The following is a 12,458-nucleotide window of genomic DNA, read 5'->3' on the forward strand; positions in this document are numbered from 1 at the left end:
GTCTAAAGATGTTCCTCCAGCGTGAAACTGTCGTCGTTCAGCTCTTCAAACGCTGTCGACCGAAACCCAGAACTGGTATCTCAGCTCCCTGAGCCCCCTGAGCCAGGTTGACCGGAACACCGACGAGGCGATGGGTTTCTGTAAATAGGATTTTATTTATAAGTCTCGTCGATTTCAAGCTATTTCCGTCTTACCTTGTGCACCTCCAACACAATCTTGTACACCACGTCCAGCGTCAGATTGCTGTGAAAGTGGCCTGCCTCTGCCAGCTGGAGTAGGAACTAGAGAATCTAGAGGTTGCTCATGTCGGGGGAACAGGCATAACCGGGGAACATGTAGCTTTTGCAGGCAAACCACTTGCCGTTTGGGGAGGTGTGACTGCGGGTATCGTGAGCATCATTGGATCGGCGATGTACTTTATGTCTACCGAAATGTCCCACTCCCAGACGTGCAAGCCTTTGTCGTCGGAGGTCGTCACGATGCTCCGGTTTTCGCCGACGAAGGTTGTCGTGTAACGTTCCCTTCTGTTCCTCAAGTAAAACGGCTTAAGCGCCACCTCTCCAAGTGAAAGGACCGTTAACTCCGATTGAATTTACCCGGTTTGAGACAACCCTTCTCAGGGCAGGCCAACAGATTATCAGAATCAGAAACACCAATTCGACCAACCAAGTGTACCGAGATGACCAGACTGTACGGAATCTAACTGTAAAGGCAAAGAAGCAGCAAAAATGGGAATAGGGATTGAGACTTTGGTTAACTGAACTTTAGTCCAAGAGCGGAAATTCTAACTTCCGACTAAATACGACCCCAAAGACTAATTTAGGATGACAACTTTTCTCGAAGTCGATAAATATAGTAAAAAGTCAAAATTCGTACGCGAACAACAAATTAAATTTATTGAATTTGTCAAAGAGTATTTTATTCGGCGAAATTTCAATTCAGAAGAGTTCGCAATTCAGATTTGGACACAGGCAATTCCCTTTATTGCAATTTGGCCTAGATTTTGTGACGTCACACCTGACTCTACGAGGTCTGACTGTTTGGCGCGACGTGCAAAGAATCGACTTAAGCTAGCAAGCTACTCTAGGGATTAATCTTGGTGTTTTTTCAGGGGAACAGGGGCGTTTATATAATGCAAACAAAGATAGATCTGACCTTAGTAGTTGTTCGTCGGTCCTACCGGATGTCCCACGGCGATCCCACGTAGCTGCTTACGTTCGTTGTCTCGTTCGGTTGGCTCGATCGGTTGGCTCGATCGGTTTCACGCACCTCTTGACGCACGTGTCTCATGCGGCGGGCTGCTTACTTCCACGTGCAGACTTCTCGGAGGGCGGCCTAGGGTTTGTGCTCAAGGTTTGTAACGGGTGTTTGGGATGGCCAGAATCCTGGCAGTGGTCAATGGGCCCTCGTGCGTGGACAGATCATCGGGGTAAAGGCGTCCCCGGGCGTCGGTGGAGTTTTCCGAGCGGTGTAACGGGCTCGGTGTCGCACGTCTTGGCTTAAACGAGGTTTGCGTCCCGACTTCGTCGGTGCGGTACGGCTTTGTGTTGACGTAAAGCGGTGCCGCTGACAACCCACTGGAAGTGACGTGTGCGCCACTAGCGTACCGAAGTACTAGATCACAATGGCTGCGTCCGCAACCGGTAAATAGCACAACCCTGGCTTGCTGCTGGCTTTAACCCTCAGCGAAACAGGATGATCCCAAACGAATCCTGACGCTAGCGACGATTCCGGAACAATTCCGGACGAGTTTCGTCGCTGACCGAGCACGCGGTGTGCCTAACCTCTAATTTCGATGGGCTTCACAATGGCTTCCAGCCCAGACAACTTGCCCACGTTAACTAGGGCACCTAATCAACGCAGTAACCGCAATTAGCTTTCACTATACCACAAAATGCTCATAAAAAGTCTTACCTGATACCAAGTTTCCAAAATATTCTTAATTCCAGCAGCAAATTTCACTTGTCATTTGATAAAATCAACTAAATAAATCAAAAGCAAAATTAATGCATAACTTTTATTACAAAACGATCGCGCTTACTTCAAAAAAAGTTGAGAAAGAGCGCACTCTCAACAAAGTTCTCGTTTTTTTTTAATTTGCACTCCACTTTATAAAAATGACTTGTTCACAGGTCAAAGTACTCCACCAGAAAGAAAGAGCTTCCCTTTTTGAACCAACATGTAAGTTAACCTCGTCTTTGTATGAACGCAATTTTATACGATCATGTGCGACTTGCGTAGAACGGGACTTCTGATTGGTTAAGCTACTGAGAGAGTAAAATGAGAACATTTACTCAAGAGAGCAAGTCATACAAAAAAGTCTAGCAAGCTTAACATTTGTGGATATTAGGGACTGAGGGATATCTTTCTTTTGGCCTTCACAGTCAAGAGCCAAATACGCCTGCGGGTAGGCAACCATCTGACATCTAAACCGGTACACAATAGTCGAGCAGTTAGGGTGTTTCATAAAAATCTTACAGTCGTGTTGACCGCGCCCGGACGACGGCCGTACTTCTGGACGATGCAGATTCTGCGGGTAAGGTTGAGTCCCACTGTAAGATATAAGGAAATTTGAGGTTTCTTATCCAATTATTTCCAGTTAAATCTACTCACCCAAATGGTCTAGTCCAACGCTTCCACCGCACACAGGGGGAAATCTTTAACGAAGCGTGATACGATGTTGTCCGTTTCGGTGTCCAACAGCTTGAGGTAGCAATCGTACCCGGCCGATACGAGCTTATCGCCGCACTTGTTAAAACTCACGTTCCACACGGCCTGCCGGTGGCCCGAGTAGGTTCACAAGCAAGTCCGTTTGTTGTAAACTTCCGATGGTCCGATTTGGGGAACCACCGGATGTCTTGATGTGCAGCACGTACTTCTCCTCGCTGCTTCTTGGCCATTATCTCTTCGACCTCAGCCCGCTCGGTTCCGTTCGGCCTCGACACAGGTTCCTCATCCTCGTATTTGTCCATGGCGTCTTCTGGCTTGTCGTTTTTCCACATTTTTCCCGCCCGGTCGGCTTTCGAAGAGACAAACACAATCTTCCCGTCCGCGTCGTACGTGGCCTGCAAGCTCCCCTCCGAGGATTGTAGCACAACTCGTTCCCCGTCGGTGCCACCACACCGGACGACTCCATTTCCCACTAAATGGGCTGAAACCGACATTCGTTTATGTAGGAATAAACTTTTCCGAACGTTAGCAAAAAAAAAACTCTCAGATTACTTTGTTTATTTTTTCGAAAACTGCAGGAAAAGAACCAAAACAAAAACCGAGTTGCCAAACCCGATCAAAAACTGCTCGACGGCAAGGTTGCGATCGATTTGGTTTGGTTCAAAAGTCGAGCAGACGCTGACCGCTTTAACTCGCTTTAACGCGCGTTAACTTGCGATAACTTGTTTTTTGGTGGCGTTAGGGGAAAACTAGGCACGATGAGTAGCCTTTAATGATTTTCGAGCTCGTTTTTGTGCGTTTTAGTGAATTATCGTGGAGTGACGTCCCCCTCGCGTTCAACACAACTTGTTACACTAAGAATTAGACTTGATAAGTTTGCAAAACGTAGTGTCAGATAATTCGCCGCGAAAATTAGATTTATTTCCTAAACCACCATATTTTCGAACTTGAAAAAAATATCATATTTAATTAATTTTTTTCATGTTTTAATTTTTTAATTGATTTCGGTTAGAACAGCAACAAAACAAAACAATCAGTTCACTGATTTCAAAATATATTGCTCTAAAATCTCCAGACTGTAGCCCTGATTTTCCCCAGTTGGTAGTACCCACTGAGAATTTTGGCTCGAGCCTCGACTCGATTCAGGCTCGATCTCGAGCCAGATCGACTCGAGACTCGAGCCAAAATTCTCAGTGGGTAGTGACTTAAAGATGATTTGTAAAATATGTTTTGTTCAAAATATGAAATTTTAAATTAATCTAAAAATTTACATTGGTTGGTATATTTTTTTTCATAAAATTATTTTTATTAGGTCCTTTTCGGTGCTGGGACCTGGTTAGGACCGAGTCGGCTTTTGTAATTACATTTGACTTAATAATTACAGAGGATCTTGTGATTGGTTGGTATATGATTTATTTCGTTTCTAGTTTATTTATACAGTTTAAAGAAAATTTTCAAGCTTTTGTGGTCATTTCCACTAGCGTGCACAGGGTGGGGCAACATGGGGCAACTGCCCCACCATCCTCAGAACATTTTTCTTATTTTTGTCAGGGGGTGTCCATAAATGACGGAATTTTCAAAACGTCCATAGCATTGCCCCACCTTCCTCGATGAGCTGGGCACGCTAGTGGTCATTTCATATAAATAAACAAAAAAATGAATTATATCAATAAGAAATTTATTCAATTTGAATCACTTTGGATTAACACTTTTTATTCATTTAAAATCGTAAGCAAAACAAAATAACACAAAAAAAAATTAATGTATTTCAAGCTTTTAATAAACTGCTTATTGTTGAAGTTTAGATTCCCACCGATTAACAGTATTGAGCTAATTCTATGATTTTATGCTAGTAAACATAACAAATATTAGGAAAAAATAGATTATACGCATGTTTTAAAAATGTCCCGGGATTCTGGGAAATCCCGGGATTCAAAAAATATTTTTCCCGTTTCCCGGGAAATTCAAAACCCGGGAAATAGGGACGCTCTACAATTGATCTTGTAAGTAACACTTAAAAAAATAGCGTACGATCGTGTTAAAAATTATGAATTAACACGAATAAAACTCTCGTGAAGCATGATTAAGGAGGAGGATTTCTGGAACTAAAACTAAAAAATGTAAGAAAATCACAAAGATTAATCTGATATATTACCTGATTAAGATCAAATTCAGTTGTGTTGATTTCGACACCGTCTTTTACCCAGTCACGAAATATTCTAACAGAGCTGGTTCTGCCAGAATCCTGCTAGAACGGTGGAACATTTTTGCTAGAATGCTGTAAGAATATCCAGCTCTGTGAGAACCCTGCTAGAATCTTGCTAGAACGTCGTGACTGGGTAGGACTCAAAATCGAACTATCCCTTTATGCGTAAACACAAATAGCCACGGGGTTGGGCACATGGTTGATCCGTAGCGCATTGGATTTACTTCCGTAAATATTCCGTAATTATCGTAAATATTATTCATCTGCACGATATTCGGCACCAAATTTTGTTCAGAATGGATAATGACAGTTAAGAACTGTCACTTGTTTGTTTCCTTCGTTTTCAAACTGTCACCGCTCCAATACATTTATTTTTCGAGCTTGATATATTTTTTTCACCTGCGGAACCGATCTTCGCAACAACCTTCCCTGCAATCCACCTGCAATCTGTGCAAGAAGCCCAGTGCGGATCTGCGCTCTGTCCCGGAAACCGCCGACAAGATCATCGACTGCCTCGGACTTGGGGTGAGTAATCCTCCGATCTTCGATATTGCTTAATTTCTAATCGCTCCGCCTTCCCAGATTTCACCGGAGGTCGATCCGACGGGGCAAATTTGCGCCGGCTGTGCCGAAAGCGTCGACGCGCAGCATGCATTCCGGACGCGAGCCCTGCACTGCAACAGTTACTTAGAGAACGGGCTGGAGGACAAGGAAGACGATGACGTGTGCCGATTCTGCTTGAAGGCGGATGGCGGGGCGGTGTTGGTCGAGTTGATTCCGGGCAGCGGCGGGAGCGTGGCGGATGAGGTGCAAACGGTGCGGGATTGTTTAGGGGTTGAGATCAACAGCTGGGACACATTGACGAAGATTTGCAGGGATTGCGGTGGCGGGTTAAAGACAGACCCTGCTGTGGATTGGAAGTGACCACGAGGATCGTAACTTTGACGTGCTGGATGAAACGGTTGAGGCGGTTGAGGTTGTCTTTGAGGAATATCCGTTCGATCTTCGGTTGGTCTTGTTGGACGGGAGTTCGCTGTGGCATTGTGTTCAGTGCAAGCTGCGAGATTGTCGCGTGAAGCTGAAGATTGCCGCGTAGGGAATGTTGGCCACATTCGGGGGATCAATCGACAAGCATAACCACATGATCGAGCTGGACAAGCTGATGGAGTGTCCGGAGGGGAAAGGGATGGTTCAGTTTGACGGTAAGGAGCAACCATTTTGGCTGCTGTACGGCGAACGCGCCAATAATGTGGATATTTACAAAATCCTCCAGCAGAAGGGTCCCGCACGCAACTTTAAGGTGCTTCTGCACATGGTCAGACAAATGACAAATTCGGCAAATAAATTGCAATCGTACGCAACGCAACGCTCATGATTATTGTTTTTTTTATCATATTTAACAATACAAAAAAAAATAAAGCTGAAACCACAAATAAAAAGGTGCAGGTGGTTATGTTACACATGACCAGTATGACAAAGAACTTAGCAGAAAAGCTTTTAAAATTAAGCAATTTTGTTGAGTTATGCGTCAGATAAAATCAAAACATTATTGGATTTATATTTTCGTTTAATTTCTCTTTAAGCTCCGTATTAAAAAACCATGATATCTCTATAATTCGATGTTTGTCCCCCAATCGGAACAATCGTGAGGTAGCGGCCTCTCCAGATTGTTGCCACCTTTTTCGAAATGGCCAGTATTGTAAACCATGAGTTGTGATACCCATATTGCCAAAACTCGTTGGTTCAATAGATGTCTTCCCGGGAAAACTTTCCTTTAGGGCACCGGCCACTGCAGCTTTTGGTTAACTTTTTCTAAATTGCCATTTTCATTACCAATATCAAAAACCATGAAATTTGATACCAATATTGCCCAAAACCGTATGGTTCGGTAAATGTCCTCCCGGGAGAACACGCCTGAGGGCACCGGCCACTCCAGGTTGTAGCCAATACTGTCAAATTGGCCATTTTCATCACCAGTATCAAAATCCAAGAAGTTTGATACCCATGTTGTCCAGTCTCGTATGGCCTTCCATCGGAACACCCCTAAGGAATCTGGCCACTCCGGGTCTTGTGGCAAGAATATTCCGGTGGCTCTCAATTATTCTGGCTGGCCTGCCTCCGCTTGGTCTGCTCCTAGCTCCGGGCTAGCTGCTTTTCGGCCAACTGATTCTGGTCCTCCAGGCCATCTGCTTCCAGGTCCAGGTTGTTGTTTACTCCTCGGCGTCCAACGATAGAATGATTTCCCAGGGTTGACCGAGCGGGGTTATATTGGCTTAGAATGGTGACGGATGCCCCGCCCCTTTCCGCCGGTTATCCCATTCCTACGTCATTCGCTTTTTGATGCACTGGTGGGGATAAGAAGTCGTAAAGGCAGCATTTTTGCCAACGATTTTCATTCCATCGTCATCGTTCGAACCGACAACATCATAGCAGCAGCAGCAGCAGCGGAAAAAAAACAACGACTGGAGGAAATCAAGAGCGAGCTCCGAGAAGAAGAAACACGCCAGCGTGTGCGAGAAATTGCTGCCAAAACGACGTCGAAGGAGAAAAACAAGGCCTACTTGGATGGACGCTCGAGAAGATGGCCACAAGAATCAACTTCTGCTGCAATTTAACAAAATGGCGCTTTTCAGCGCCAACGAAAAATTCACGAAAGAGTTATTGTTTCAAATGATTTATGCACTGCTTGTTGTGCATTTTTAAAGCTTTTGACGCTTGGCGTTTAATTTTATTTAAATACTTCCCCCAAAATTTTCATTAAAAAAAAATGAACGAATATTAACAATTTTCGCTTGCAAGTGTCAATGGTCAATCGATCGCAGTTGGCCTTGAACAAGCAAGCGCGTGCTTTGACCCACGCAAAAAATCTTTCTGCTCTCTGATTGGCTGTTTTGTTTTGCCGTGGAGTCGTGAAGGCAGCATTTTTGCCAATGATTTTCATTCCATCGTCATCGTTCGAACCGACAACATCGTAGCAGCAGCAGCAGCAGCGGAAAAAAATCAACGACTGGAGGAAAGCAAGAGCGAGCTCCGAGAAGAAGAAACACGCCAGCGTGTGCGTGAGATTGCTGCCAAAACGACGTCGAAGGAGAAAAACAAGGCCTACTTGGATGGACGCTCGAGAAGATTGCCACAAGAATCAACTTCTGCTGCAATTTAACAAAATGGCGCTTTTCAGCGCCAACGAAAAATTCACGAAAGAGTTATTGTTTCAAATGATTTATGCACTGCTTGTTGTGCATTTTTAAAGCTTTTGACGCTTAGCGTTTAATTTTATTTAAATACTTCCCCCAAAATTTTCATTTTAAAAAAAAACATACGAATATTAACAATTTTCGCTTGCAAGTGTCAAACGTCAAACGATCGCAGTTGGCCTTGAACAAGCAAGCGCGTGCTTTGACCCACGCAAAAAATCTTTCCGCTCTCTGATTGGCTGTTTTGTTTTGCCGTGGAGTCGTGAAGGCAGCATTTTTGCCAACGATTTTCATTCCATCGTCATCGTTCGAACCGACAACATCGTAGCAGCAGCAGCAGCAGCGGAAAGAAATCAACGACTGGAGGAAATCAAGAGCGAGCTCCGAGAAGAAGAAACACGCCAGCGTGTGCGTGAGATTGCTGCCAAAACAACGTCGAAGGAGAAAAACAAGGCCTACTTGGATGGAAGCTCGAGGAGATGGCCACAAGAATCAACTTTTGCTGCAATTTAACAAAATGGCGCTTTTCAGCGCCAACGAAAAATTCACGAAAGAGTTATTGTTTCAAATGATTCATGCACTGCTTTTTGTGCATTTTTAAAGCTTTTGACGCTTGGCATTTAATTTTATTTAAATACTTCCCCATAAATTTTCATTTTAAAAAAAATGAACGAATATTAACAATTTTCGCTTGCAAGTGTCAAACGTCAAACGATCGCAGTTGGCCTTGAACAAGCAAGCGCGTGCTTTGACCCACGCAAAAAATCTTTCTGCTCTCTGATTGGCTGTTTTGTTTTGCCGTGGAGTCGTGAAGGCAGCATTTTTGCCAACGATTTTCATTCCATCGTCAACGATCGCAGTTGAGCTTTGAACAATTGCTCAAAATCATATGGTTCGGTAAATGTCCTCCCGGGAGAACTTCCCTGAGGGCACCGGCCACTCCAGGTTGTGGCCAATACTGTCAAAATGGCCATTTTCATTACCAGTATTGAAAACCAAGAAGTTTGATACCCATATTGCCCAAAATCGTATGGTTCTGTTAATGTCCTCCCGGGAGAACCTTCCTGAGGGCACCGGCCACTCCAGGTTCTGGCCTACACTGTCAAAATGGCCATTATCATTTCCAGTATTAAAACCCATGAATTTTGATACCCATATTGCCAAAAATCGTATGGTTCGGTAAATGTCCTCCCGAGTAAACCTCCCTGAGGGCACCGGCCACTCCAGGTTGTGGCCAATACTGTCAAAATGGTCATTTTCATTACCAGTATTGAAAAACATGAATTTTGATACCAATATTGCCCATAATCGTATGGTTCGGTAAATGTCCTTCCGGGAGAACCTCCCTGAGGGCACCGGCCACTCCAGGTTGTGGCCAATACTGTCAAAATGGCCATTTTCATTACCAGTATTGAAAATCAAGAAGTTTGATACCCATATTGCCCAAAATCGTATGGTTCGGTAAATGTCCTCCCGGGAGAACTTCCCTGAGGGCACCGGCCACTCCAGGTTGTGGCCAATACTGTCAAAATGGCCATTTTCATTACCAGTATTGAAAACCAAGAAGTTTGATACCCATATTGCCCAAAATCGTATGGTTCTGTTAATGTCCTCCCGGGAGAACCTCCCTGAGGGCACCGGCCACTCCAGGTTGTGGCCAATACTGTCAAAATGGCCATTTTCATTACCAGTATTGAAAATCAAGAAGTTTGATACCCATATTGCCCAAAATCGTATGGTTCGGTAAATGTCCTCCCGGGAGAACTTCCCTGAGGGCACCGGCCACTCCAGGTTGTGGCCAATACTGTCAAAATGGCCATTTTCATTACCAGTATTGAAAACCAAGAAGTTTGATACCCATATTGCCCAAAATCGTATGGTTCTGTTAATGTCCTCCCGGGAGAACCTCCCTGAGGGCACCGGCCACTCCAGGTTGTGGCCAATACTGTCAAAATGGCCATTTTCATTACCAGTATTGAAAATCAAGAAGTTTGATACCCATATTGTCCAGTCTCGTATGGCCTTCCATCGGAACACCCCTGAGGGTTCTGGCCACTCCGGGTCTTGTGGCCAGAATATTCCGGCTGGCCTGTCTCCGCTTGGACTGCTCCTTGCTCCAGGCCAGCTGCTTTTCGGCCAATTGCTTCTGGGCCTCCAGGCCATCTGCTTCCAGGTCCAGGTTGTTGTTCACTCCTCGGCGTCCAGCGATAGAATGATTTCCTTGGGCTGATCGAGCGGGGTTTATATGGCTCGAAATGGTGACGCAACAGTGCCTTGTTGCGTCGCAGGCCTCTTCCCCAGTACCAAGCATGCAACATTTTCGTAACGCGCGACATTTTTCGTTTTTCTGGATTGACACCTCACCAGAATAGAGCCCTTAGGACAAAGTTCTTTGTCAAAAGAAAATCCAAGGAACTTCGATGTTCTTCTCTCATCGAACTTCAATATAAGGGGTGAGGTGATCAAATTAGGCCAAATATGTTTCATATGCATATGCAACAGCTAGATGCGTCTGCAGCGAAGACGCGTGTATGAAGTAATCGCCGGCGACTTTTCCTTGCCTAGTGCAAACGCGCTTCGGACGAGCTTGGCACTGTCTCCGATGGACATGCTGTACCAGCTGCGGGCCGGCCAGCTTCAGGAAGGTTGACTTTGTTTGCGCCACACAGGTGCCAGCCGAAAGTGTGCTGCACTCCCTTCGGCGGATAATTTCCCAGGTTCTTGGACATGTCCTTGTGCGTCATCGGCAGCATGACGGCCTCAATCAGTTCCTGAATTTGCTTGTCCAACCCGCCAATGTCCGAGTACTGCTCGGTGGGCCGTTCTTCCACTTCCATCGCCTTGACGCGCGCTTCATACACGACTGGAAGTGTCTCCAGGATGAGGTACGACTTACGAGTCCTTGTTCACTCTCATCAAATCGCCCGGCTTGAGCTTCTCCGGAACAACCAAGACAATCACGAGCAAAAAGTACGTATGTCGTGTCGTAGTCTTGATGACGGTGCGCTTGCCCTTCCGCTGGTAGTCTAACACCACCACCGTCCCGATTACTCCTCGGAGAACAGCAAAATTCAAGAGATTTTTTTGTTGTTTGTAAACAATCAGTAGTGCGCGCGTTTGCGATGACAGCTGTAAAAACGTTACTTAATCCACCTCATGGTGGTTGGTGCCTTCCTTACATTCATCTTGTATTTTAGGTTGTATTTACAAATGAATTCAAAAGTTTTTTTTATTTTTTTTATTAAATTTAATTTTTTTATTTTTTTGTTTTCATTTAATTTTTTATAATTTTTGTTTTTACCAGAACAGCAATTTTCAACTCTCCAAAATAAAGGAGAAAGGGGGGGCTGTAATTGAATTTAAAAGTTCTGATAAGCCAACATTAGGTGCACGATGGAATTGCATGCTGTCCCCCTAGTCGTAGCAAACAATGTCTTATGAGTTGTATATTTCAGTAAAAAGTTTGTGTAAACCTTTGTCGAGACAAAATGATGTATTCAGCAACATAATTAATACAGACTTTTTCCAGAAGAGACGCAGACACTGCTTAAGCAAAGTGGCAACCGGGCGATTAGCATGCTGCGCGACTCAAAAATCACCCTTTTTTGCAACAAAAAAACTTTTTCTTGGCTTAAGTACGGTATGCTGATCGGAAGGAACGCGGTCAAGAAATGTTGCGTGTTCTTTTCGTGACCCCCCCAAGAAAAGTTGACAGTTCGGTATGAGCGCGATTGACGGTGTGCGCGCTTGAGGTTCTTTCGAGGAAAAAATAAAAATATTCAAAAGTTAATATTAGATAGATTAAAAATGTTTATTCAAAAACTTTTAACAACAATTATAAACAAAAATAAGAAATCAATAATTGAACATTTCTTTTAAAAAACAGAAAATTAGAAATTCTTAGAAGAACTTTAATCAAAAAATTATGTAATTAAGAAATAAGGAAATTCAAAAATTATGTAATTATGAAATAAGGAAATAAAAAAAACGGAAATAAAGAAATCAGGGAATTCGGAAATTTGGAAATTATGATATTAGCAAATTAGTAAAATAAAGAAAATAAGAAAATTAGAAAATTAAATTAGGAAATTAGGGTATTAGGAAGTGAGAAAATTGGGAAATTGGGATATCAGGAAACTAGGAAATTAGGAAGTAAAGAAATTTGGAAGTTAGGAAATTAGGAAATCAGGAAATTAGTATGTTAGGATATTAGGAAATTAAGAAACTAGGAAATTAGGAGTTTAGGAAATTAAGAAATCTGGAAATTAGGAAATTTGGAAATATGGAAACTAGGAAATTAGGAAATAAGGAAATTAGGATATTCGGAAACTAGGAAATTAGGAAGTCAGGAAATTTGGAAATTATTAAATATGGCTGGTACAAATTGG

At 43.6% G+C, this 12,458-nt stretch overlaps 1 protein-coding gene and 1 pseudogene across 1 annotated transcript; one reads left to right on the forward strand and one right to left on the reverse strand.

Annotated features, from left to right (window-relative positions):
* Positions 1 to 3,873: 3,873 nt before the first annotated feature.
* On the forward strand, positions 3,874 to 9,565 carry LOC120431933 (uncharacterized). Its single transcript, XM_039597072.2, has 2 exons — positions 3,874 to 5,401; positions 5,459 to 9,565. Exons 1-2 carry the CDS (start codon positions 5,180 to 5,182, stop codon positions 5,798 to 5,800), a joined length of 564 nt encoding a protein of 187 aa, XP_039453006.1. The 5' UTR covers positions 3,874 to 5,179; the 3' UTR covers positions 5,801 to 9,565.
* Positions 9,566 to 9,943: 378 nt separating this feature from the next.
* Positions 9,944 to 12,458, reverse strand: part of LOC128092336 (26S proteasome regulatory subunit 6A-B-like) — a 4,454-nt pseudogene continuing 1,939 nt past the window's right edge.

This window comes from Culex pipiens, chromosome 1, assembly GCF_016801865.2.
Source record: "Culex pipiens pallens isolate TS chromosome 1, TS_CPP_V2, whole genome shotgun sequence".
Lineage (NCBI taxonomy): Eukaryota > Metazoa > Arthropoda > Insecta > Diptera > Culicidae > Culex > Culex pipiens.

Excerpts from the sequence above, each read along its gene's own strand:
- LOC120431933 (XM_039597072.2), top strand. The coding sequence starts at position 5,180 with ATGACAGTTAAGAACTGTCACTTGTTTGTTTCCTTCGTTTTCAAACTG. Across the intron at positions 5,402-5,458 it reads TCGACTGCCTCGGACTTGGG|ATTTCACCGGAGGTCGATCC; the intron begins GTGAGTAATCCT and ends CCGCCTTCCCAG.